A 26,769-nucleotide genomic window follows, 5' to 3' on the forward strand; every position below is an offset into this window, starting at 1 on the left:
CTATAGCGCACTGCTGTATCTACAATGAAGCCTTCATGTACTTGAACTGCTGCAACACAAAGAAACGGCACTGTCTCTCACTCCGCTCCACTGACCAACTTACCCTAGCTTTCCCACGCTTTAAACTAGCCATAGCTGGATGGGTAACGTATCAGCACCACGGCACCTGCCCTGTGGAACTCCTGGACTCCACACTTAAGAAATTAGCCCTCCTACCCAGCATTCAAGAGACTGCTGAACAATTGGCTGTTCAATAGGTATGATTAACACACTAATCATGAAATGTATTCTATTTTGCCTGTACGACTTCTTACTAACCAAATGATCTGTAAAGTTTTACTCTGTTACTACCCTGTACACATGCTGTGATACCTGTGGGTCTGGCCATTACACAAATGTTATATCAAATAAAACAAATGGTCTGAAAAGGGGTGGAGTTGGCTGAGCCAATGCTGATTTCTGCAACAGTCCTGCTGTGTACTTTCATAGTCTTCTTCTACGGATCTCTTCCGGATCCAATAGTCGACTTAAACCCTGGATCCAGCTCCCCTCCTTATACCCAGACATCAAGCGGGGGGGTCAGCTCAGCCATCCAATAAAGGAATCTGTAACATTCAAACTTGAAGTGGCCTGCCTGGATCTGCTCAGCAATAGCCATACCTGTGGAGGATTGTGGACTGAAGCTACACAGCCCCTTCCACCCACCTCCTACCAGGTGAAACACACTGGTCATCATTCCCGGGCTAAAGAGGGAGGAGAGGACCCTCGCCTGGAAAGATAGAGACAGCAAAGGATATGCCATCCTGCACATGACAAATCGCTATTTTGAGTAAATGGTTCTCAAATGAATTATTGTTAGGGAGAATTCTCATAAATGGCTTATTTCCCTTACCTAATGAGTCCCTCAGCAGCTTTGCTGGATTTCTAGGATTTATTTTTCTCACCTGGTAAGAGTGTGAGTCTTTTTCCCACTCTTACATGTGTTTTGTTGTGTAGGTTTTCACTTTTTGTGTGATCTTGAGCACTGGAGCCTCACCTACTCAATGCCCTCATATTTTCATTTGAGTTACACAGCACCTTCAGTGCAGTGACACAGGGTTGTCTCGGCTGACTACTGTCCCCCAGAAAAGGGTGCAGTTGCCATTAACGTTACTTTAGTCACTTTAAACCACAGACCCAGTACACCCCATCTTACATGGAGTATTGGAAAGGGTTAACTCTTATCCCTTTTTGTCTCTGCCTCTTGGAGAATTGTTTCGCTCCCTTTACATTAAGACTTGGCTGGTGGCAAAGGTAACTACCCTAACTTTTCTACCGCGATTATCTTATATAAACGTGGTGGTGTTTTAGGCTATTATATTAGCCTCAAACATAAACCCGCTTGACCAAATACATTTTATTTTGGCTCCGGCTGGGTTTATTCGCCATTTCTTTTTGTAAAAGTCTTTCACGTGTTTTTCTCTAAGTGCCAAACCGGGGATGATTCCTTTGTTCGCTGTCTTTTCACTGGCTTTTGCACAGAAGCCCTCCTTAAGGTGCCTGAAAGTCTAGGTAGGCAGGATGTGAGGGAGGTGTCTTCAGACCCCTGCCATGGGTTCCCTTGGCAACCCAAGTCGCACTCCTTTTTGATTGGCTAAGGGGACTGTCCTTGCCAGGACAGCCACCCTGCTGTGTGATTGACAGCCAGGCTGTATGAATGGGGGAAAAGTGCATAAAAAGCAGGTCTCTGGGACTGGAAAGGCAGAGTCGCAACAAATGAAGAGTTAACACTTATGAAGGAATGAAGAATCTTGTAATGTTGGAGTCAATTTATGATGCCTGCTCTCCTGAGCTCAGACAGCACTAGGCTGATTCAAAGGAACTAGATTCCAGGAAGTTAGCTAAGGCTGCTGACTTGTGGGTTGCCAACAGGGCCACTCACAAGGATTCTGGGGCTACTCAGAAAAAGGATGAGGGAAAACAGCCCTCTTGAGATAAGTTCGACTGCTCCCCTACTGCTACCACTTTAACAGTGTAGTACAGGCTTATACCAAAGGTGAATTTGTACTGTCACTTGTAGTCTTAATTGTGTGTGGTGTTCCCAAAGGGTACTGCATATAGTTCTGCCTAACAATTATCACGGTAAAAAAGGAAACATGCAGAGGTAAAAAGATATCTACTGCCATGAGCCTATTTAGCATAGAGATAGCAAAATGGTTACCCTTTGCTAAGTTAAGGGAACGCAAAGTGTCCCCACAGCCCTCCAAGTAAGATGGCATGTGCTGCAATTATAAAATGAATAGGCCATACAAAGGGGAAAACATCCCCTCCAATGGTAAGCACATAGGCCAGACAGCGCACCTCACACAATGGGGAAAGATTGGCCTTAACTTCCCCTGTCAGCACTCCTTAGAAAGTGAAGGGTGCCGTTATAGATAAATCCAGATGCCAGAAAACAAAGGGAGAGGTATCCCATCACTGTAAAACAAAAAGGTGAACCACTGCCACCAAAACAAAATGAATTCAGCAAGGGAGTGAGAATTTTCATCACGTCACCTGTTAGGCAAGATTTTAATTTTTGCTGCTTACTATTCTTCTGAAGCTTTCCTGACTTTTGGAGGTAAATGAAGCCTTTTTCTTGCACCTGTCTTGTTAAACTCAACTATTTTGGGGGCACTGGCCAGTCACTACAGCCATCAGTGCAGGAGAACTCAGTTCTCCATTGTAAAATGATTTGCTTATTTTTAGTGCACAGATCACCTTCAGTGAAGTGCAGTAGAGACACTGTGTACCTGTAACTTTGTTTTTAGTTACTTGCATGATGCGTTTTATTTTTTTATTGTCGTGTGCACTTTTGTAGTTTACTGCTTAACGCCAATCAAACTACCCTGTACTATAAAAGAGCTGTGGTAGGACATTTTCACACGTCCTTTGGCCAACATGTAGTTTGACCTACTTCCTGCCCTGGAGTGGCTGGATTATTCCATATATGGTAAGCCCTTTCCGGGTTAAACTGCAGTTTTCGTGGGCAAAGTGGCGGTCTGTATAAGTCTGGACCCAGTCCAGTTCCTTGCCATGTGTGTCTGTTGCTTGGCAGATGCAGTGGCCAGAGGCTATCCTGATTGTACAGCCCTACCAAGTTTGAATGATGCAGGTCCTTGCCATTGGTGGGCTGGGGGCAACTCTAGCCCGGATTCTGCATGAGAGGGGGATTAGTGCAGCCATTCAATAGATCATTGTTGGAGCCAAGCGCCCAACGAAGGAGAGCAGCCCGATGAAGACTCTTAACTCGTTGTTGGAACATCACCAGCTGCCTTTCTTCACTTTCCCTGCAAAGCCCTGTCTCTCCGTAGATCTCAATAGGACCTACATTTGTGTTCCGACCACTGAACGGGTACGAACAACCAGTCCAACCTCAGCTCGAAGATCCAGCCACAAGGAAGCACTCCGAACAGTCCAGGACCCATCCAGTGGGCTAGCCAGATGTCCTCTTAGGCTAATTTGCTGCATGGTCCACCGTCGCGAGTTGAGCGTTGGGACTATGCAGAGCCTCAGCTTACGTAACCAGAAGCATTTCCCTGACGCTGCAGCTCTCCATCACGTAGAGAGGCCTTTCAGGACCAGTTTCTTTGTTTCCGCCACAATGGTAGTCTTCGGCCATTTTTGTCGAGTGCCTTTGCTGGCTGCAGCCTGCACTGTGTCCTGGGAGTCCTTTGAAGTTGTCGACAGAGTGGTCATCCTGAAGTCGGTGCATCCTGGGTATCCAGCTGTCCAGTTTCCAGAACCAGTCCAACAGAGCCTGAAACAGCGAATTAGCCAGACCCAAAAACCTGATGCCTGAGGTGACCACTGCACCCACAAACCCTGGGCTTCCTCCAACGGAACCAACGCACCAATACAGAAGGCCCAGCGATTTCAGGAACTTCCATGGTGGTCCCTGAATGAATCTGAGTATGGGGGGAATGAATCTGAGTATGAGGTGGAGGGGAGTAAACATACCTGTTTTGCCCCCGTGCCCCAACTGCCTCCCATAGTCCAAGCCCCTTCTCTCCCTTGCCTACCCTTGAATGGTGGTGTTCTGGCCTGGAACCCTCTCCTGGGTCTTCCCTATGGTGGTTGTTTTGTGAGAGGGTCTTTTAAATACTTTTTTCTTGTTTTAAGTCAACAGAACTACTTGTTGGTGCAAGCCAACGCTTGTTCCCTAAAAGAGACTCCTATCCTCCTGAAAAGCCTTATATTGGTGCCATGTGACTCTCAGGGCAATAGGCCCCTTTGTTCTAGCTAGAGAAGGACTTTTTAAATGTTAGTACTTTTTTAACAAGGGTTTTGTATGTTGTTTGCCAACTTCTTTATTCTAAACCTATTCGTTCTCAAAGTATTCATTACCTGATTCTAGTTCTCTTTATTCACTTGCTTTACTAAACTTACAGTACATTATTGGTGAAAATCAACGAGAAGGTGTAAGAAGGTCCTGAGTCCACACATGTGAGAAATATTGTACGAAACCGTGCTGAGAATCCAAAGTTATAACCGCTTTTCTACTTGGCCCCGAGCGGCCTCACCAGAGAGAGTACATGGTGGATGAGGCACACCCATAAAATACCAGCGTGAATTTCGGAGAAACCCTTGGGCGCACCGATACAGACCCGGCAGCCGTCACTGGGTTCCCGAGACCACTAGGAATCAACTAATCCAAGACAACGGGCCACCAATGAGCAGAAACAAGAGAGACTCCTCACCCACTGTCCGCCCGAGTGTCAACAGGGATTCGAAGAACCAGGGGGCACAGAGAGGAGCTCCCCTACACGACATGGACTGCAGGTAGCACCTGGGCCTCAGCCCCACTGGAGGAACCCGCGGGGTCAGACAGGGCGCGGCAGCGCACCGCCGCCCCTGCAACCACAGTATAAGAAACAACTGGCTGTGGGACTCCTGGACGGTGCAGCATTGGGAGAATAAGCAGATCCAATCGGGGGCGCTGTGTGCCACCCACGTGGTCGTACACCGTGGGGAAATCCAAGCAGGGAGTCCTGCATACCGCACTGGCCACACAAAGGAAAGGCCCTTCCAACGGGGGCCAGAGGTAAGAGGGCTCGGCATAACACAGCCCGGGAGGTCTGAATTGCTAGTAATATCTAAAGAAACAATCAATGTGAAACACTACCAGTCCCTATTATCACGCAAATGTGAGATATGGAACCATAGTAACGACCCCACCTCCCCTGGCACCATCTGAGTGATTGCGTGGCGGTACACCGCTCCAAGGACCGGACAGTACAGCAGAGTGCCGATACAAAGGAACAACAATACCAGCTTTTACAGCCCGTCATTACCGCGTAGGAGCCCACGTGCGGTGCAAACAAGGTTACACCGCTCACACCTGCGTTACGCCCATTGGAGTATCGGATTCTGCCAATCCTACCAACCCACATGATATACGTCCATAGCACCTCTACACTGCATAAACCAAGCTATTAGCCACAGTGTGGACAGTGGATACAATAAGCAAGAGCGCATGCGAGGACACATTGTGGGAAGTTAGATGAGTAACGCCGGCTTCCATACTCCCCATCGTAGTGTGAATAATTATCAGAGCAACGTATACATAGAGGCCTGGAGATCACTGTGAGCCCCAATGCTGATAAGAGCTGAGAAAAACAAACATCACTCTAAATAATTATAAACCGCACAGCGCACGTGAACTACGAACTGACTACAGGATTCACAGTGCTCACAACCTGACGCATCAATAATGAATGCACAAACTGTACAAATAGGGCGACAGTACAGAGATCCAGAGACATCAGAGGATACTAGGCATTCAAGCCACCAGCAACTACGTGAAGCAACCTACCCCCTGCAGAAGACTGGCACTGTGCCTAGTTCGCAAAGCAACATATCTACACTGCGCATTGAGCAGGCAGGCAACGGGGAGAGAGCCCCACAACCCTGCACGACTATACACGCTGCAGTGTATTAGTTACACTTTCAGGTACATGGCACAACCACAGCAACCTTTCTGAACTACAGTGGAACGAACAATCTGATCATTACTGAGGAACGCACCATGAGCCCCAATATCAGAAGTGCTGGACAATCATAAAGACAACTACCTTGAATACCACTGTGTGCCAATACCTTCAATCCCATTCCTACCCAGATCCTCAGCAAACGGGAGGACGACGCAAATATAGACTTATCCCAGTTGATCAGCAACGTGTCTCCACAGCACCTAAAGGGGAGACAAGACTAGTCAACGCAGTACGATGCCCAAGGGAGCTGCAGCTAAAAAAGCTGGATCAATAGAAAGGTTCACGAAGCCGGCCACCAAGGAGAAAGGCACGTGCAGTAGCCCCACGCGCCAGATGGCCTTGCCCCCGCCCCCGGCACCGCAACCACCCGTGGATCCACATGGGGGTCTTCAACTCCATGCAACAAGGATTTGCTGCACTCAACAACAAGCTCAATGGCATAAATACCAATGTGACATTGATCCAAAATTAACTGGAGAAGGCAACAAGCTGCAACACAGAGGTAGAGACAAGGATCAGCAAGACTGAAGACACCCTTGAAGCACTACAGAATACCGTCACCAATATGACCAAAGACCTGGCACAGTCAAACTGAAATGCGAAGACCTGGAGGTGAGGTCACGTTGCAATAACATACGCATTGTAGGTGTTCCCGAGGATGTACTCAAGGGCCCTATGGAACTGGCTGTCGAAGAACTACTTAAAGAACTGCTAGGTGACCCTGGATGGTTGGCAATGTTTGTGGTGGAACGGGCACACAGATCTCTTGCTCCACGCCTACCCAAGGCCGATAATAGCCAAACTCATGAACTACAGGCACAGAGACCTGGTATTACGGGCACCCAGAGACCAACACGAACTGAAACTTGGGTCCAATGCACTCTACATATTCCCGGATTACACCCCATCGGAACAAGAATGACAAACTTTCTTGGGAGTGAATGCAATGTTGTATCCAGCCAGACTACGAGTGCAACACAACAATAAGACCTACTTTTTTACATTTCCACAGGAAGCCGTCTCCTTCGTTGAAACAAACATCCCCATGCCCGACAAGCGGCCATCCGTTGGAGATGAAGCCAATGAGTGAACCGTCCTGGTGACTCCACTAAGTAAGGGACTGGCTCATCATAGCAGCTAGTAGCGACGAACATAAAACATATACAGGGCGACTCCGGCTTTGGCACAGTATTGAAATGTTGAGGGGGAAGGAGAAACAGTTGGGGTGTTAAAATAAAAATATTGCACAGACAGATGACACTCTATTATAGTAACAGTACAATTTCACATTCGGATACGGGGGCATGGGCAATGAAAAACAGACCAAATAGCTAAGGTGAACTCTAACGAAATAACACTGAAGAACTGGAATGTCAGGGGTCTTGGAATGCTTATGAAGGCACGTAAAGTTATGGTGTATGTTAACAGGATGGACGCACGTATATTATTCCTTCAGGAAAACACATTTATTGTGGGAACAAGCAAGTAAATTCGCACCTGGGTGGGGTACCCCACCGCTTTTACACATCTTATTCATCTAGAGCCCGGGGGAAGGGGGTCATGATACTGGTGCACAGAACACTACCATTTATTCACTTGTCAACTGACACCAACCCTAACGGCAGATATGTGGTAGTGCACGGCAAATTGGGCGACACTGACATTTTGCGGATTAAAATATATGGCCCCAATGTGGATGACACAGAATATTATACTGAGGTTTTCCAGAAATGTGCTAAGTACCCAACTGCTCAAATCGTTTGCAGGGGGATTTTAACACCATACTGGATCTGAACCTGGACAGGACGTCAAATACCTCAAGATCTCTAACCAGTGCAGCTCGTGAAATATGCATACACATGGCCGATCTAGGTCTGACAGACGCCTGGTGAGCACTGCATGGCCCACAATGCATTTACACCTTCTACTCGTCAGTACACGACATGCACTCTAGGATCGACCTACGGTTGGTATCACAGGAGGTATTAGGCTGGGCATCGAAAACTACACTAGCTAGAACCCTATCCGACCACTCCCCGATACTGCTAACATTGACTATCCAAGAGGTAACCCCACAAAGAAATCCATGGCGATTTAAAGCTGCTGCATTGACGGACCCAGTATACAAAACTAGTCTGGCGCAACACATCCACAAATATTTTGAACATAATTACGGGTCTGTCACTACTCAAGCGATACTATGGAAAGCATTCCTGGCTTACATAATAAGGGGCGCCTATATGTCCACTGAAATGGGGGTACTTAAGGACATACGTAGGGAACTGGAGAGAAGGGGGGGAAGAGATAGCCAAGCTTCAGGGGCAATATGCAACCGCCCCGTTGGCACAGATAGGGACTGCAATCAAAACACACCTAGATAATTTCCGGCCCGCAGTAGACCGTGAAATACGCTATTTCGATACACCAGCAGCAGCACAGAGATATGGTGAGCAAGAGAGACCAGGGAAACTACTGGCGCAGTTGGGCCTGGGTGAAAGGGGAACCACGAATATACCATGTATAACGGGGACGGATAGAATTGTAGTAACGGGTCGGGAGGCAGTTAGCAAGGTCTTCTTCGACTTCTACGCTAAACTGTATTCACCCCAAAGTACAGCCACACACGAAGATATAGACAGCTACTTACTTTCGATACCCACTACACTCTCGTTGGAAGAAGCCAGAGATACCCTAGACACTCCCCTGATGTTGAGTGAAATAAAGGAGGCCATCTAGGCCCTACCAGGCAGCAAAGCACATGGCAACGATGGACTAGGTGCAGAATTGTTTAAAGAATTCATAGAAACTTTAGCTCCTCGCCTCCTAGCGGTGTGGACTGAGCCACTAGATCTGGGGAAATTGCCAGATACTACACACTAAGCAGTCATAACACTGCTGCTCAACCTGAAGACTGTGGCTCCTGTTAGGGAGAATTCTCTTATAAGGCTAATTTTCCAAACCTAGTGAGTCCCACAGCAGCTTTGCTGGATTTTTGTGGTTTGTTTTTTTCTCCTACTAAGAGTGAGACTCTTTTACTCCCACTCTTAGGCATAATTTGAGGTATGTATTTGACTTGGTATGTGCTTATGGGCTATGGGGTTTCTTTTTACTCCATAGGGTATCATCTGTTTTTTCTGTATGTGTGGTACACAGCACCCTCAGTGCAGTACCACAGGGGTGTCACAGTGACCCCCAAACATGGACTCCATACCCTGGGACTGACTACTGTCTCCCAGGGCATGTAAAGTCACCATTGGCTTTACTAGTCCAAAATTGTGAACAGAACCAGTACAAACCATCATATTGTGGAAGTACTGGTAAGGGGTTTTTAGATTGCCCCTGGGTCTGTTTTCGAGGGGGCACTATCCCGTCCCCCCTCGTCGAGTTTCTGGCTGGTGGCAGTGGTTACCACGCGGAATATTCCACCAGAATATTCTCTATGGGCTTTTCCCATTGATTTTAAACACACCACTTTTTGGTGCAATGTTAAAGATACCGCTGGTTTATTTATTTAATATTAAATCACTGGTTGGGTCTTTTTGCTAGAACTCGATTCTAAAATGGCGTTTGTGTCCGTCTCTGTAACTCTGACCAAGGTCGAGCCCTTTGTTCCATTATTTTGGCGGGCTTCTCCACAGAAGCCCTCCAAATGGTGCCACAGGAGGGATAGAGGGGGGAATTGGCACCCTGGACTGCTTAGCCTTAGCAACCCAAGTCACACTCTACTCTGATTGGCCCAGTGGTGAGCCGCCCGGCTCACCACTTAGAATGTGTGATTGACAGCTAGGCTGGTGAATGGGGGGTTTTCTGCATAAAAGCAGGGCCTTTGGGACTGGAACTTCAGAAGTCGCCACAGGACCTAAGAATCTGAAGAGGGAAGAAGCTGAGCCATCTGCAACAACGACACCACCGTGTCTGCTGGACGAGTCTTCTTCCCCTGAGCTGGTGGGATCAACCAGTTCGCCCTTTTCGCCTTCCAAAGACGTCTCTTGGTCGAATCGCCCGTGCCAAGCACCCCGGCGGCTGGATAGCCAAGCTCACCACTTTTGACAGCAAATAAAAGGGCTGCACCTTTTAATCGGGAACTCTGCGGCTGGTTTCATCCCTGTGCAGTAAAACGACTCCACGCGCCCTCCTCGATGAGATCTTCTCTTCCCCTGGTCGGCACCACGAACTTCTACCACTGCCAGGAACAACTGCCCCGCTGGAGGTCCCTTTCTCTTTAAGGTACTGTGTCCTGCCGGGCCTCCATTTCTACAGACTGCTAAAGGTGACTCTTAAATCCTTGGCTTCTAAACTGGGTTGGCTCCAGGCCTTCTAACTATATCTTTTGAATCACCCCAACCTCTTTTGAACACTTTGCAAAGACTTTCAGTGCACTTTAAACTGTGTGATCCTGGGCACATTTCGCTTTGCTCCATTTAAAGTGGGCCTGGCCTATGAACTTTGGCTCTACTGTAAACCTGCCTTTCACCCCTTGCTACTGAATTCCTAAAAGTGCTGGGAACTGTTTTATTCTTATGCTCTGCCTTTTTCTCTCCCTTTAACTACATTATCAGACCGCCATCTTGGTTAAGTGCTCACATCTGTTCTAACAAATAGTAGTGTTTTAACCCTGACTTGTCTGATAACTATTAAGGGAGGTGTGTATACTTTACCGGACTGTGTTTTAACTTGCTTTTGATTGAGAGTGCTAGTATATGCCATAAAGTGTGTTTTAAATAAATAATTATATACTTTTTATACAAAGCTCTGGTCAGTGTTGGTTTACTCTACTGTGTTTTGGCCCTATTGTGTATACTGTGCATACTTCCCTACTCTTCTTTTGAGAAGTCTGACTGCTCAGCCACAGCTACCAGGTAATTCTGGGTGGTGCAGACTGCTACCAATTGGGTTTACTGCTTACTCCTGTAGTCTTAATCTTTTTGCAGTGTTCCCCAAGGGAACTGCACAGGATTCTGCCTAACAGCTCCTATCGCCCTCAAACACGGATTCGAAAAATATTTGCAAAGATTCTGGCCACTCGACACAACACCCTAATGCCACATATGGTCCACAAGGACCAAGCAGGTTTTGTACAGGGCAGGTCCACAGCAAGCAACATCCGCTGATGCTATAATATCTTGGCAAAAATCCCAAGAGACACTGAAGGGATAGCAATGGCCTTGGATATGCAGAAGGCCTTTGACACCGAGTACTGGCCTTTTCTTTTCAGGGTTCTCGAGAACTATCAGTATGACCCGACTTTCATAAAGTGGGTCCGTATACTCTACGCACAACCTTATGCGGGGGTATGCGTAAATGGGGTGTTATCACAGATTCTGGAGCTGGCCGGAGGCACGAGGCAAGGTTGCCCGCTATCTCCGCTGTTGTTCGCTCTAGTGATTGAATCGCTGACCAATTTACTTAGGGCACGGTACAGCAAAGCGGGGATACCATTGGCTGGCAAAATAGAGTTTATTAATCTCTACGTTGATGATATTATGTTATACATGATATATGGCATTTATAACGCGCCTATACACAAGTGCTTCAAGGCGCTGCGTAGCCTAAGGTATTAGCTGGGACAAAATCAAACCAATATTAGGGGACAAGCCGCTCCAAATCTATAATACCTTAGGCTACGCTCTGCAATGGCCAATGTGTGGGAGGGCTTTCCAGAAGAGCCCCCGATACATCCAGGCATGGGATATGCACTCACCCCAAGTGCGACGAAGAAATCTGCCTCTGCACTTTACAAAATCTCCCTATCACTCAGAGCATCTCAAACCAAGAATATTAAAGGGGAGTGAGAACATGTTCTGGGGACCACACTTACAGACACACACTGGTCGCAATTATGTGGGCTAACAAAAAGCATATCATGTAATCCAGATACTATCTCATTCACTATAAAATACTCAACAGCGTTCATTTCACCCCCGCCCGACTCAAACGCATTTATAACACTGTATCAGGAGCATGTCCTAGATGTGGGAGTGAGGAAGCAGGCATTTTCCATATGATATGGTCATGTACAAAACTTGCAGGCTACTGTGCTGACCTCTGATGAGCTAGATGTGATGTCCGATCATCCGATACAGAGGGACCCGGGATCATGTGTGTTAGGCATTTGACCAAGATGAACCCCATCCAACTCAAATTTCTTAATTTGAGTTTGTTATTGGCTAAACAAGTGATATTGATGCGATGGAAGTGCAAGGAACCCCCAGTGTTGGGGGACTGGGTAAGAGACATGACCTGGTCGAACGATAACAAGGTGGCATACACTGCTCTCCTGGCAATGGCAAGCCACCCGAAAGATATTTGGGGCGGGTTCAAGCAATACTTGGCAGATAAACGGCAGAGGGAAGAAGAACAAGACGAAACGTGAAATGTAAATGAGGAATGATATGAAGATAAACAAATGTACTTGTGTAATGATGAGCAAAATTATCGAAAAAAACTGTAATGTGTCTATCTGTGCAAAGTAAAAAAAAAACAAATTACAGTACCTTGAAATATATGTCTACCTGTATTTAAAAGTGAAGTGTTAGTACTCTAAGCAGAGTATATCAAGGTTAGTGTATACATGACAGTAGTGAATGTTGTTGTATTACTTACATGTGATCTTCTATTGAGAACATTATTGTTCTAAGGCCTAAATAAATAACTGTATTTTTATACAAAATGCGAAACATGCATTATTAAGAGTGTTTTGAGTGTGCTTAATTGAACACTTCACCGCTCTTCTAAGATTCAGCCTTGCTGCTCATCCATACTACACATTTGTGTTTGTCTCTGTTCCTCAAAGTAGCGTGGCCTCTCAGAATCTGTCCACAGGACTGATTACGAAAATCCATATTAACATCACTCATTATTCCACCTAGGTATGAAACCGCTTGAGCTTGGCCATTTCTTTCAGGGCCCTACCTCATCAAAGAAGTCTCTTCTTGGTTTGTCTGTTTTTTCAGCCTGTTTTGACTGTCACCTGTCCCTAGGCTGCTCCGAATGGTTTCATGATTTGCAGCCCATGGACTTGGCCCTTTCCCCCATGTAATATATCCTATGGGTGCCTCCCCCATCCTTTTGACTTTGGGTTGAACGAGAGGATATGCGCCTGCCAGTTGCTTGTTACAAGAGAGAAGCCCAATAATAATCCTGCAATTTGGAATGCCGAAGCACTCCTCCCCAAATTAAATGATATACTGTAGTAAACGCTACATTGGGCAGCCATCTGAGATTGCATTTCATCATGAAACATAATACACACCTGGAAAATGTATGTGCAGGAGAGCGCACATTAGTGGGTGCTGCAAAGCTGAACCAGATCTCCTTGATAGTGAGTTTCATGCTACTTGAGTCGGGAGGCGGAGGCACCAGTGGAAAGTCTTTCTTCAGGTCATCAGATTCAACACCTTCATCCTGCAAAAAAACCACAACAAAGTGTTAAGATGGATTTCCAAAATCAACCTATGGTGGGAAGATTTTGAGAGACCACCCTATTTATGGTAAACGGGGAAGACGCTGAGAGGTTAGCCAAAACCCAATCAAAGTAAGGTAGCGGAGCATTCAAGGCATAGACTCAGGAAAGTGTGAGAGTGGTCTAGGGCTACAATGAGTCCACACTGAGCAACACCATTAATTCAAGTTAGACAGCCAGGTATATACAAATACAGTTATTTATTACGCCTTTAGTTACACACACAGCATATAAAAATCAGAGGTAAGTATTGTCATTACACGGCCTGCGGTAGCGGGCATGTAGTTATGGATACGTTGCTAAACCCATAGGAAGACCACTTTTTGTGCGGCTTATAACTTTGCTTCCCCTGGACCAATCCTTACCAAACATTTAAAAAAAAAATACATGGCCCGCTCTGAATTTTATTGGAAAGTTGGGAGAGGAAGGGGGGGGCAAAGTTATAGGGGGTCGGGAGGTTCACAAATTGTTTTTGTTTTCCATAGACTGAATGGGCAAAAACTTTGTGCACGCCTACAGGTCGAACGGCTGGACAGCTTTTAACCAAATTTGAGGCAGGAGCAGGGGATTGGTTCCGAAAACGTGCTTTTGTGAGTTTGGTGGAAATCTGTCCAGTACTTTTGTTGCAAAGAACTGAAATGTACATCTCAAAAAATTAGTGATATCTGGCTCTGCGGACCCATTTCCCTGTTCGCTCCGTGGACAAAAGTCCCATTGGCTTGCAGTACGTCGTGATGTTTGCGAACATTGGACGCATCCAGTGGTTGGCTGGAGGGAAGCGTGTTGTGCGTCTACATTTTTGGGAAACACTGCCATGGTGTATCAGAGGATAGTGCGGCGCAGGAAGGGGTTGCAAAACATGGTTTGCAGGATCGGGTGGGTGAAAGAGGGGAAGGAAAGTTTGGGGGAGTGAAAAGCAAAACATATGATATATTTGTTTAGGTCGAAGAGGACGGTGGTGTGCGAGTGGTGTCTGCAAGCAGTACAGCAATTTGCGGGTACCTCCTCAGGCGACTACCTTCGGTGGTGACTGCATAGACGCTCCATTGGGAATCGGGACTGCTTTGCAGATGATGCGAAGATATTGACAATGTGTTGTGCTGTTGGCTAGGGGTGCCGGTGGTTATGTTGCCTTTGTGGCTTCCCACTGTGTTGTGGCATTGGGTAGGGGTGCCAGTGGCTGTGGTACGTTTGTCAGTTATGGTACGTGGCCACAAGTTCCCATGCATGCCTCCATTGCCTTGTAGTGGTTGTGGGCAAGGCCTAGGCTTTTGGGAGCATGGGCGCAGGCCATAGGCTTTGTACCCAAGAGCCTAGGCCTTGGTCACAACCCCCGCAACGCAATGCAGCCATGTATGGGAGCAGTGTGATAGCGGTATGTGGATTGTACACATATGTATGCAGAGTGTATTCCCTTTTCCTTTGATCATTTCAGTAAGTTATTATAACCATACGTTCCTCCATCTCACACACTTTTAAATGTGTATGGTACTGAGGTTTGCAGATTGTTTGTGGAGGCAATGTTAGACTTGTTACAGCAGCAGCGGTGAGACATGCAACCATTTGTGTTTGGAATGGTGTGGCCATGAACACAGCCTTGCTTTAGGGAGTGCAGTAAGACATTGCGACATGAAAGGATTTTTTCAGCATCACACTTTTGCAATATGGGCCATTTGTGCAGCTACTCACATATACTTCATTGTCGGATAGCTGCACACTGCCTGCACTCACTTTGGTGAGTGCAGGCAGACTCCATTGGGGATGGGGAGAGCATTGCAGATATGAGGATATTTGCATTCAGCGTACCATGTTGTGTTGTGACTGCCAAAGCCCCTACTGCCTTGTGTGCATGGCTAGGGCCCTTGGACCCAACAGTCTGGCCACTGGTTGGAAGTAGGTTTCAGAATGTTGCCTTCTTTGGGTCTGTTCCTATACTCATAAGTAACTCCAGCGTATACTGTTGGAAATGTATATCTGTCCTGTGGGTAGTCACGATTACAGAATGGTTGTGCAGGACATTTTAGACTTGGGAGTTGCATATGGTGTATGTCAGTGGACTTGTTGCCATTCACCGAGTGACATGCCATCATTTGTGTTTGGTATGGTGTGCCCCTGATCATACCGTTTGCTTTGAGAGTGAAGGAAGACATTGCGATATGACACAAGTTACTTAGCATCGCACATTTGAAATATGGATCATGTACAGACCGACCCACATACATTTGCACCAGCGAAAACCATCTACGCAGTGAAGTCTCGCCATATTCAGGGCGGCAGGCCATATCACTGTTAGCTTTCTTTTGAGTACTTTCTGAGATGGCCAACGAACGTGGTTGGCGTTCCTATGGTGTGCAATTGTAATGTGTGCATCGCTTGCATTACCTGTACGTATGGGCACAACACACCATTGCAACACTCACTTGCATAGAGGACATTAGTTTTGGACAGTCGTTGCTCACGGCGTGCACTCCGGGTACTTTACTAACGTGCGTGCCCAGCGTAGCCCACGCTGTCATGTGAGCAACTAGGTCTGGAAACCAACAACATAAACAAAAGCAGACATGCGTACACAGAGCGTACGGTTCCTGAACATTTCCATAGTTTACGCACAACAACACTGTGAATTGTTGTAAGTTCTTTATTTTGCTGCAGAATGTTCACGAGAACGTTTAAGGTGGCTGCAACCACTGGTCTTTTATTTTGAGAACAAATTCCAGTGTTCAATGCTGTTTGTGCACTTCTGTACTTCTTTTGTCGCCTGGAAAAGTTGGAAAAGGATTACTTTGTGGTCCTTAGTGGACCGTGTGGAAAAACACATTTTTCTTTGCAAAGTAGGAAAGGTACTAGCTGTTGCCTCTGTGATGCCTTATAGCATAAAAGTGTGCAGGTTGGTTTTTATTGCCAGAACCACAAATAGACATACATGCCCATATCAGTCGGCCCAGATAACAATGACGGAAAAGACATTGCTTATGGTAATCTTGCAATGAATCGTCCACCAACCGTCTGTTGGAAAGTGGAAGGGGTGACATGCGCAGTGAGGTGCAAGGTATCCGAGAAGAAACAGGAATAAGAAAACATATAAGTAGCCATTATTAGTGGCAGCGTACAGGACAACAGTTTACGGGAAGGATGTCGTAAACTGGCTGTAGGTGGCTGCCTCATGGGCATTTGGGTGATCTACTGTGTGTTAATGATTAGCGTAATGTTCACCCAATGCCTTGCTCTGCTTTGTAGGTGATACTGTCTTTCTACGGCTCCACACATGGGAAATGTCTTTCAAATGTTGGCAACAGACCCTCCTTTCATGCGTTTGTTTCCTTTTTACCAAAAATGACAGTGCTAGTGAGTGTCGTTAGACCCACAGCACAATCTCTGTGTGTGTATCTAAAGAAATTTTTTTTAAAACCCTCATGGGGGTCCCCTCCGATTGCAGGAGAATGCAGGAGCTGTTTTGCTAAAAATTCAACACTAAACTATCACCTGTCGACGTTCGTGTGCCGGTCGAGTGCTTCGTGTGCCGGTCGAGTGCTACGTGCACCTCTGGCCGTTATTACTTTCAATACAATAAGGGTGCGTAGAAAAGGTTTAGTAAAGACAAAACAGGCAATGTAGCAGTACACGATTGAGCATAAGGTAAGGTGTGCTGTTTCACTGCACGAGTTGCGTTCCCTTTATGTCTTGTCCTTTATGTCTGAATTTGCACAGGCTGGAGAAGCATGCCAACAAAACGACCTACAATCAAAGTTGCCATTTACGCTCAATGATGGAGACTTGACACTGTAATGGCGCATGACTACTGTCGTTACAAACCCCTGTACAATGTACACAGAGAAAGTGTGCGGTAAAGTAACTTCATAATTATGCATACAGAACTGCAGCCTAATAAATGTGAATCCTAATACACATGTAATGTAAAGTTGTACTTACATAACCTCTGCAAAATGCTTGTATTGGGTGGACGACAAATTGCTGTGTACGGCGTATTGAATCATTGCAGACTACCTTTGGCACACATGGGCAGAGCAACGGCACTATAAGTTATCTTTCCTTTTTTTCTACAATTCCATTCAATGTCTGCCCTTGGAGTTAATCATGCTTCCCACTCAAGGCTGTTTTACAATGAGCATTTGTCCTGCTGAAGGAGAGGTATTTTAGGTTTCGCTTTCCAGAGACCATATGTTTCCGAATGTTGGTAGGGTCATTACGGTGAAGTTAGTATGACGTTTACGGAGTGATGATGGTGCCATACACATGCTGCACTGAATGCACAGATGGCAACATACATTAAATGTGCATTTACAGGCCCTAAGGAACATTTATATGTGCAGTGTGTTACGAGGCAACAGTGTACGATGGCAGACCGTCCTGGCATCCCTCTTTAATTTCTCCTATCTCCCCTTTTATCCCGCTTTCCATCCTTCCTCCCTACAACTTCCCTTCTTCCCCATTCCTACTTCCCCTCCCCCTGTAATAGCATCTTCCTCCCCGACCTCCCTTACATCATCCCTCTTTCCTTCCCCTGATCTATATCTCTTACATTATCCACGGAAAATTGTTCTGTATACTGTTTTTGATGGTTTGTTTCATGCCTTCTGATTTTATGCTTCTATTATCCTATGTATTCTTGTTGTTGAAATGTAATGCGCTTTGGAGTAAAGCTATATAAACTTAATAAACACAAATACAAATACAGACTGTGTGTGCGATGGCTCAGCATACGTAGGTGGCTGGGCCATCCTACGCAGTTTGGTGTCTTGCAGCATGAAGATGGTTGGGGGCTCCCATTGATAAAAGAAAAGGAATCACTTCATACCTCCTTCAAACACTCTACGGGGGGTATGTTTTCAAATGGTGTTTCCATTACACATTAAGAAAGGGAATCAGAAGTTTGAAAGCTTAAGGCGTAACGCAGTGTGTCAAATATGGCTGCCGAGCTATGTACCATGTGCTCCAGTTAAATCTGTGTTGTATACCTTCTTTTGAAATGGTGTACATAACAATAAAGATGAACTAATGCCCTAACTGGTGCCAGTGGCATGCAAGGAGGCAAATGTTGCAGCAAATAGCAGAGTTACGTAAGCCAAATGGAAGCATTGTTCAGTTTGCATTGTTTTGATTGTGCAGAATATCGGCGAGGTTACTGTAATATAGTGCATTCAATGGGTGCACTTATTATAGGCTTAGGTGAATCGTGTATGTAGGAAAGAAGTTGTTATCCATTGTGTGGAAGAAATGTCATGCAATGTGAACTGCACTGGCTACGGGGTAGGTGGCTGCGTTATGTGTGTGGTTTGCGATGCATGGATAGATGTTTGCATGCATGGTTGTACTGTGCGGCGGTAGTTGTGGGCAGGGTCTACAATATTGAGTGCATGGCTGGAGCCCCTACACTGTACGCGGTGTAGTGAAGCGTACAGGGCATAGGCACAATATAAACAAAGAGGATCTCCAATACCTCGGGAACACAATGGAGCGCAAAACTAACATATAACAAAGGGTATTCCCGAAAGGCTTAAATTGTAATGTAGTTTAGAGAGCTGTCAGTGCATATTCAACTGATAGCTTAAACAAAACAAATCATTCAGTTAAACATATATATTTATAACACCAGTCAAACAAACCTCAATTGTGCCTATTGTTGGTAGCTCATATAGTACAACATTAAAAAAAATGTGTAAAGAAAATATATCTTTTTTTTTATTTAAGAAAAGAGAGCACGAATATAGCCACTTGTTGGGTTCATACATGAGAAATATTTACACAAATAGGAAAACATGTATAAACAAATCTGCAAATATAAACAATATACATTCAGTTTTGTTAGGAAGGGGAACAAGAAATTATGAAGGGGAAAAAAGGATAAGTGTAAGAAGAAAGCAGCAAAAACAATTAGCAAAGAAAAAAAACACTTGTTCTGTTAAAGGTCTTTATCCATCATAACTAACTGGCCCTTACTAGCTCAGGGGTATCGTTCGTAAGACAATGCATTACTTACCGTAAGAGAATTTCTGATGGTTGTATCTGCTTAGATTCACATGCTGTGCATAGTCCGACATCCAGTGGTCACTGCAGAGTATTGCATTTTGTTTTTCGTAGTCGAAAAAGGGGACGTCGACAAGGCGTGTCTGAAACACTATCCCTAAAGTGACATGCAGTGTACCCACAATCCCTCACGCGTCGTATTTTTTCTGCCCTGAGGGAGCCTATCAGACGTGAGTGAGTACAGAAAAAAGAGAAAGGTAAGGATGTCTATGTTCCTTCCAGCCGAGCGGGGAGGAAGGGTGGGCGCATGTGCATCTAAGCAGACACAACCATCAGAAATACTTTTACGGTAAGTAATGCATTGTCTTCGGATGTTTGTTAAACTGCTTAGAATCACATGCTGTGCATAGACTAGCGAGCATTACCCGGAGTTGGAGGTGGGTTGTGAGAAGGAACAGTAGAAAACAGATGTCTTAACACTGCTTGCCCCATCTGGGAATCAGATCTAGAGTGGGCATCTAGACAGTAGTGTTTTGTAAAGGTGTGTACAGAACTCCAGGTTGCTACTTTGCGAATGGACTCCAGAGGGACATTTGCAATGAATGCTATGGAAGCCTCCGTGCAGTGCCTCTAGTAGAATGTGCTCTTGGCTTGAAGGGTAGTTCTCTCTTAGCAAGAGTGTAACAAGAGAGTGATGCATTGGACAATCCATCTAGATATAGCGGATTTTGAAACTGCATCTCCTTCTCTTCCTGCTGCCACCGAGACAAAGAACTGATTAGTCTTTCTCAGAGGTCTAGTTCTTTCCATGTAAAACATGACAGCCCTGCGTACATCTAGTGTATGCAGGATCTTTTCTCCCAAACTTGAAGGGTTCTGAAAAAACGTTGGTAGTTCTATTGATTGGTTGACATGGAATTTTGAAATGAATTTTGGTGCAAACCTAGGATGTGTGCGCAGAACCACCTTATCCTTGTGAACTGTTACAAAGGGGTCTAGTACAGACAGCGCTTGTAGTTCACTCACTCTCCTAATGGAGGTGATAGCTATTAAGAAAGCCGTTTTAAGAGTGAGGTTCTTAAGGGATTCTTTGTGCATGGGTTCAAAGGGTGAGCCCATAAACCTGGTAAGTACCACATTTAGGTCCCATCCGGTAGCTGGGTTGGCTATAGGAGGGTGTATTCTCTTTACTCCCTCCATGAAGGCCTTAATTAACTGGGACTTTCCACCATGACACTTTGTGTTGAGAAGTGGTGTATGCGGAAAGTGCAGCTAGATGAACTTTAATGGAATTAAAGACCAGACCCGAGTCTAATAAGTGAGTTAGGTAAAGAACAATCTGTGTGGGAGAGCAGTCAACTGGGTTGTTGTTCTTATCTCTACATCAGATGACAAATCTTTTCCATTTGCTGGAATAGCAGTTACGAGTGTTAGGTTTTCTAGCCTCCTTAAGAATGTCCATGCATCTTTGAGGGAGTTGTAAATGTCCAAATTCTATGACCTCAGGAGCCAGGCTGCTAAGTTCAGGGTCTGTGGGCATGGGTGTAGTGTTCTGCCCTTGTCTTGTGACAGCATGTTGTACGGGCAGGGAAGTTTCACTGGAGGAGATATAGAGCGAACCGTGGCTGCCGGGCCAACATATGGGCCCACTAGTATCATGGTAACTGGTTCCTGGTGCATCTTGTGCACTATCTTGTTGAGAAGGGGAGTCGGGGGGAAAAGCATAAACAAATTTCCTTAACCATGGTATCGATAGACCGTTCCCCTTGGATTGGTCCTGGGGGTACCTGGAGGCGTAATCTTGGCATTGGGAGTTCTCCAGAGTTGCGAACAGATCTATTTCTGGGAATCCCCATTGTGTGAAGACGAGACGTCAAAGACAATGTCTTCTTGTAACCGCCATTCGTACCATGCGGGCAGAGGGAAGTCTCTGCTGAGTTCGTCTGCCAGCAGATTGAGTTCCCCTGGTACGTGTTGTGACAACAGGAACATGTTGTGTTTGAGAAACCACTTCCAGATGTTCTGGGACAGCTTGGACAGTCCTGGAGAGTGAGTGCCCCCTTGCTTGTTCAGATAGTACATGGCTGTGGTGCTGTCTGTAAGGACCATCACTGTCTTCCCTTGGAGGTGTGCCTGGAAAGCCTTCAGTGCTTTGAAGACCGCTAGCAGTTCCAGCAAGTTTATGTGTCTGGACGCTATGCTCAGAGTCCAAACTCTGTGTGCAGTCTGATGGGATAGGTGAGCCCCCCCCCATCCTGTGAGAGATGAGTTTGTGGTTAGAGTGGCCTCCACTGCGGGGGTGGCGAATGGTTTCCCTATTAGAAGGTTTTCCTTCGACCACTACCATAGCGAGAGAACCAAGGCCTGCGAGACCACCACTAGATCGTCCCATTGTCCGCTGGCCTGACACCACTGGCTGTTGAGCCACTCTTGCATTGGGTGCATGCGCAGTCACGCGTGAGGTACCAAATATATACATGACGCCATCATTCCTAGCAATCGCATTGCTTTGCGCACTGTCACCTCTCGACCGGCCACATATTGAGGGATCTGAAACAGCATATTTTGGACCCTCTCGTTGGAGGAGAAGATGAGGCCGTCCTTCGTTCGAATTAGAGCCCCTAGGAATTGTTTGATCTGGCTGGGGTGTAGGCTGGACTTCTTCTCGTTGATGGAGAAGCCCAGTTGCAACAAAAGGTCTACAGTCTTTTGGGTATTTGAGAAGCATGTTTCGTAAGAATCCCCTGTTATGAGCCAATCGTCGAGGTAAGGGTATACCGGGATGGACAACCTGCGCAGGTGGGGCGCTGCCACTGCCAGTACTTTCGTGAATACCCTGGTGCTGACGCAATGCCTAAGGGTAGCACTCTGAACTGGTAGTGTTTGTCCTCTATCATGAACCTGAGGTATTCTTTGTGCGCTGGCAACATCAAAATATGAAAGTATGCACCTTTCATGTCCAGTGTTGTCATGTAATCTCCCTGCGAAAGTAGGGGGATTACTTCCTGTAGGGTCACCATGTGACATTTTTGAGGTTTGACAAATTTGTTTGCTGGGCACAGATCAAGTACAGGGCACATGGTTAAGTCCTTTTTGGGTACAAGGAAGTACACTGAATAAATACCTTCCGTTACCTGCGATAGAGGCACAATCTCTATTGCTCCTTTTAGTAGCAGTAGTTCCACTTGTTGAAGAAGAATGGCGAGGTGTTCCGATGACAGTCGTCGTCCCCTTGGGGGTCTGTACTTGGGGGACTGACTGAATTCTATACAGTACCTGTGGGTTATAGTTGACAATACCCATAGGTCTGATGTTATTCCCTCCCATGCTGGTAGGAAATATGTTAACCGGCCCCCGACCGGTGATGCATGGGAGGGGACCTGGATCTTCGGGTCATTTGGTGTTGGTAGCAGGGGAACCTCTAGGAGTGAGCCCCGACCTCTGCCCTTGCCACGGCGCTGTCCTCTTTGCGTGTACTGGCCACTGGTTCCCTGAGAAGAGGCCCAGTTGCCTGAAGTGTACTGTTGTTGCTGCTGCTGTTGGCGTTGCCCTCGAAAAAAGCGTTTGTTGCCAAATCCTCGGTTATTGGGCGGCCTTGAGATTTGGTCTGAGGTCTTGAGTGTGTCGAATTCTTTCTTTGCAGTCTCCGGTGCGTCGTCTACTGCCTTCCCAAAGAGGTTAGACTCCTCTTTTGGTTTGTTAATGAGTGACGCCTGTGTTTCTGGCTTAAAACCGGAATTGCAGAGCCAGACATGACGCTTCAGAAGAATTCCCTGCACTAAGAAACGGCCAGCCGTTTCTGCAGCATCAAGAGTGTTTTTAATGATGCTCTGGTTAGCCAGAGTTCCTTCTGTTACTGTGGCCAATAAGCAAGTTCTTAAGGGCTCAGGAACTTCCTCGAGGTCCTGCCGTAATTTTCCCCATTGGGCATCAGCATATCTTGCCAGTAGTGTATTATTATTGGCAATTCTGGTTGAAAAAGCTGCCGAGGCTGTAATTATTTTACCCAGGGCATAGAGCTTCTTTCCTTCCTTATCTGGAGGTGCTTCGCTGGTTCACAGCAGAACCCCCGCTCTTTTCCTTGTGGTAGTTACCACCAAGGAGTCCGGAATTGAGTGACCCCTAATGTAGAATGGGTCTGACTGACAGGGAGTAAACCATTTTTCAATTCTGGGATTGACCCCTCTTAACAGTGCAGGTGTGGACAGCGATGGAGTAATTTGTCTCTTAACTGAGGCGAGGAGGGGAATGGTTTGGCTAGTGGGAGGTTTTTCTTTAATGATCTTTTCCACAAAATCAGTATCGGGGGTAATTTCGCTAGTTTCGATCTCAAAATGCACTGCTGCCTTTCGAAGTAGCGCATTGAAGGTGGGTTGATCATCTATTGGTGATGGATTCCTGACCGGTGTTCTGAGGAGAGGGAAGGTTTAAGATGTCAGGGTCTGTAGACTCTGTTGGTAACTGCCAGGGCTGTGAGCCACCTTCATCTGGGTCTTCTTCGAAGGCCCCCCCCCACCCATGTCAGTATTTTCCTCAAAACCTTCTTCTGTTCCTAGGTTTTGTTGGTCTTCACTATTTAAGAACTCCTCATCTTCCTGGAAGTGAGAGTCATCTTCAGTGAGGTCATAAGTATTCATGTCCTCTTGGAGGGGGTTAAATAATCTAGAATATTTAGCCCTAGGGTCCACCTGAAGCGCCTCCCTTGGTCTCTTAGGGGTCTTATTTTCAGGAGTGGACATAAATCTGTCCAGCTTGTCCATACATGACTGGAATCTCTCTACAGTCCAGTATGGTAAACTGAAGGTGAAAAAGGAGGTCCCTCTGCCTCTATCCATCGAGGTCTGTCCCTTAACGTCCAGGATAAGGTCCCTTCGCCTTCTGAGAAACCTTCTCGCAGGCTAGGGCCTTCTTTCAACGGCGGGAGCGATCCTTGCCTTCCTTCCGGCATCCTCGGCACTTCCCTGGCCTTTTAAGCGGTTTTCGGCATCACTCACTGTCCGTTTCTGGCCGTCCTTGGAAGCTATACGCGCCAAGCTCTCGACGATTAGTTTCTCCGTCGAGGGTTCGTCTGGCATCGTGCTGGGTGGTGCCGAGTCTTTTTCGGCGATGATAGCGCTCTTACGGGCGCATCGCCTGATGTTTTGGTGGTAGCACCCTTGTCTGCAGGTAGCCCAGTCGCTAGTCGCGGCTGCGGTGGCGGCGAGGGCTTGCAACCCTTACGTTCAGTGGAGGTCGCCGGTAGGCCCGGCGTCTCCGTTGGCGCTAGGGCTGTCTTCGTCTTCGATGACGTGCCGTGGGTTGTGTGCTTGTGTTTGAGTTTTCTGTGTTCGTCCGTGTCGCTTGGGTGTTCATCCCCATAAGCAGGGTGTGAGCCGAGCTTGTCGGGGCCGGGGATAGACGAGGAGTGGGAACGCTCCCTAGAGAGGTGTACGACCTCCGTCGCGGAGGTCGGGTTATCACTATCCTCGTCACACTCGGCAGCGGCGGGTGAGGAATCAGACCTAGACATAGCGTAGGCTGCCTACCTTTTGACCCTGCGGTCCTTTAAAGTCTTTGGTTTAAGAAGCTTAGAGGCCGCACAGCCGTCTTCTTTGTGGTCGAGTGGCAAGCAACAGTTAGACCTTTTGTGCGTGTTTTTCCAAGTGAATTTGCCCTTTCAGCGCGGGCAAAATCTAAAGGGAGTCCTCTCCATAGCTGAGGATAGTAAACGTGATAACGAACCCGAAGGAAAGGGAGGGTAATGAGAAAGGCATTCTCAGAAAGAAGAAATGTCCCACGACCCCACTCTCCCTACTGTTTTAGGCCAGCGGGGCCAGGCCACGTGTTCGGCAGCGCCGAAGGATCTCCTCCGTCGAAGTCACCGCCGTCGAAGTTCTTATTCGGCGGTGAAACAGCTTCTCGGATACAACGTCGAAGGAGGGTTCTAATGTATAGTCTTAAATAACGACCAAAGGGTCGATTAAATGTGTTTGCAATTTCTCTCAAGGAGCTCAGCGTAAAGGCGACAAATATCTGGGCGGGAAAAAACAATCGGAGGGACCTCGACACGTGAGGGATTGTGGGTACATTGCACGTCACTATAGGGATAGTGTTTCAGACACGCCTTGTCGACGTCCCCTTTTTGACTATAAAAAACTAAATGCAATACTCCGCAGTGACCACTGGATGTCGGACTATGCACAGCATGTGATTCTAAGCAGATTAACAAACATCAGAAACTTAATTATGGCAAATCAATGGTAGTCTTTCACATAAAAGCTACATGAAAAGTTATGCAACAGGAAAAAAATACTGTGCATTACGCCTAACTCAGGCAAAGAGACAAAAAACTCAACACAAAAGAATTTGTGTAGCAAACTGAGAATAATGTACCCAATTACTTTTAGTAAAACAAAGAACCTAGGAGGTTGTGTCAGAGGCTGGAATGAAGTACTAATGTACACAATTGCTTGTAGTAAGACGAAAACCTAGAAGGTTATGTCACATGCTGAAATGATGTACATCATAGACACAAGGCACGAAGTGTAATATAGGTGTACATTGTAAATTGTGGCATTGCTATGTGGGATTGAAGAAATATGTGCACACATTGCACTGTGGATATTACAGAGAAGTATGATACCAATAATTTCAGACTTACTATTTGGATTGTGGCGTGCCTGTGCTGTTTTTTGTGTATGGGATGTGAAATGTTATATTAATCGTTGCTGCATTATCTGTGGGAAAAGAGACCATAACATGTTAGAGCAGGTATTTCGTTACTTTGCAGTCCACTACATTGCATATATTTATTTACTTTGTGGACCCTCATAACTAGTACTTCGTAAGTACTATGCTTTGAACAAGTGTACTGTGCAATGTGCGCAGTTCCGGTGTTTCTTTGCATAATCATTGGGTCTGTGGGGAAAGAAAATCCATGCTCGATTAAAAAAAAAACCTTCTGAATTTCTTTGCTGCTATGGTGCACAATGAATTACAGTAACGTTTGCAGTGGTTATACCAATTTATAAGATGTGCTCTTGAAGTAGGAGGAAATGCAATGGTTTACGATTTCTGGTCTATACATGTTGGTAGTATGGGTGCCGTTGTATAGCAGTTGGTGTTTTATAAATGTTTACCTGCTTCCTTTTTGTAGCACTGTTTCTTTAATGCGTTTGGTTGCAGCTGGTGTTTTGCAAGTATTGTGCCATTGTACTGTGCTACTGCAGATTTGTGAGGGTAGGTACATACCTGTTGGTGTACTGTAACTGTTCATACTTTGGAAGTGTTTGAGGATATGTTTTCTTGCACAGTGTTTGTTGAAGGTTGAGT

General features: G+C 46.2%; 1 protein-coding gene across 11 annotated transcripts in view; it reads right to left on the bottom strand.

Annotated features, from left to right (window-relative positions):
* BLTP1 (bridge-like lipid transfer protein family member 1) overlaps positions 1-26,769 on the bottom strand; it is a 2,946,455-nt gene that overhangs the window by 1,614,131 nt on the left and 1,305,555 nt on the right. For all 11 annotated transcript variants that reach the window (XM_069631149.1, XM_069631145.1, XM_069631146.1 and 8 more), the window contains exon 37: positions 13,264-13,415. In XM_069631149.1, the coding sequence (XP_069487250.1) occupies positions 13,264-13,415 (152 nt within the window). The remainder of the gene's footprint in view (positions 1-13,263; positions 13,416-26,769) is intronic.

This window comes from Ambystoma mexicanum, chromosome 6q (assembly GCF_040938575.1).
Source record: "Ambystoma mexicanum isolate Mex_15411 chromosome 6q, UKY_AmexF1_1, whole genome shotgun sequence".
Taxonomy (NCBI): domain Eukaryota; kingdom Metazoa; phylum Chordata; class Amphibia; order Caudata; family Ambystomatidae; genus Ambystoma; species Ambystoma mexicanum.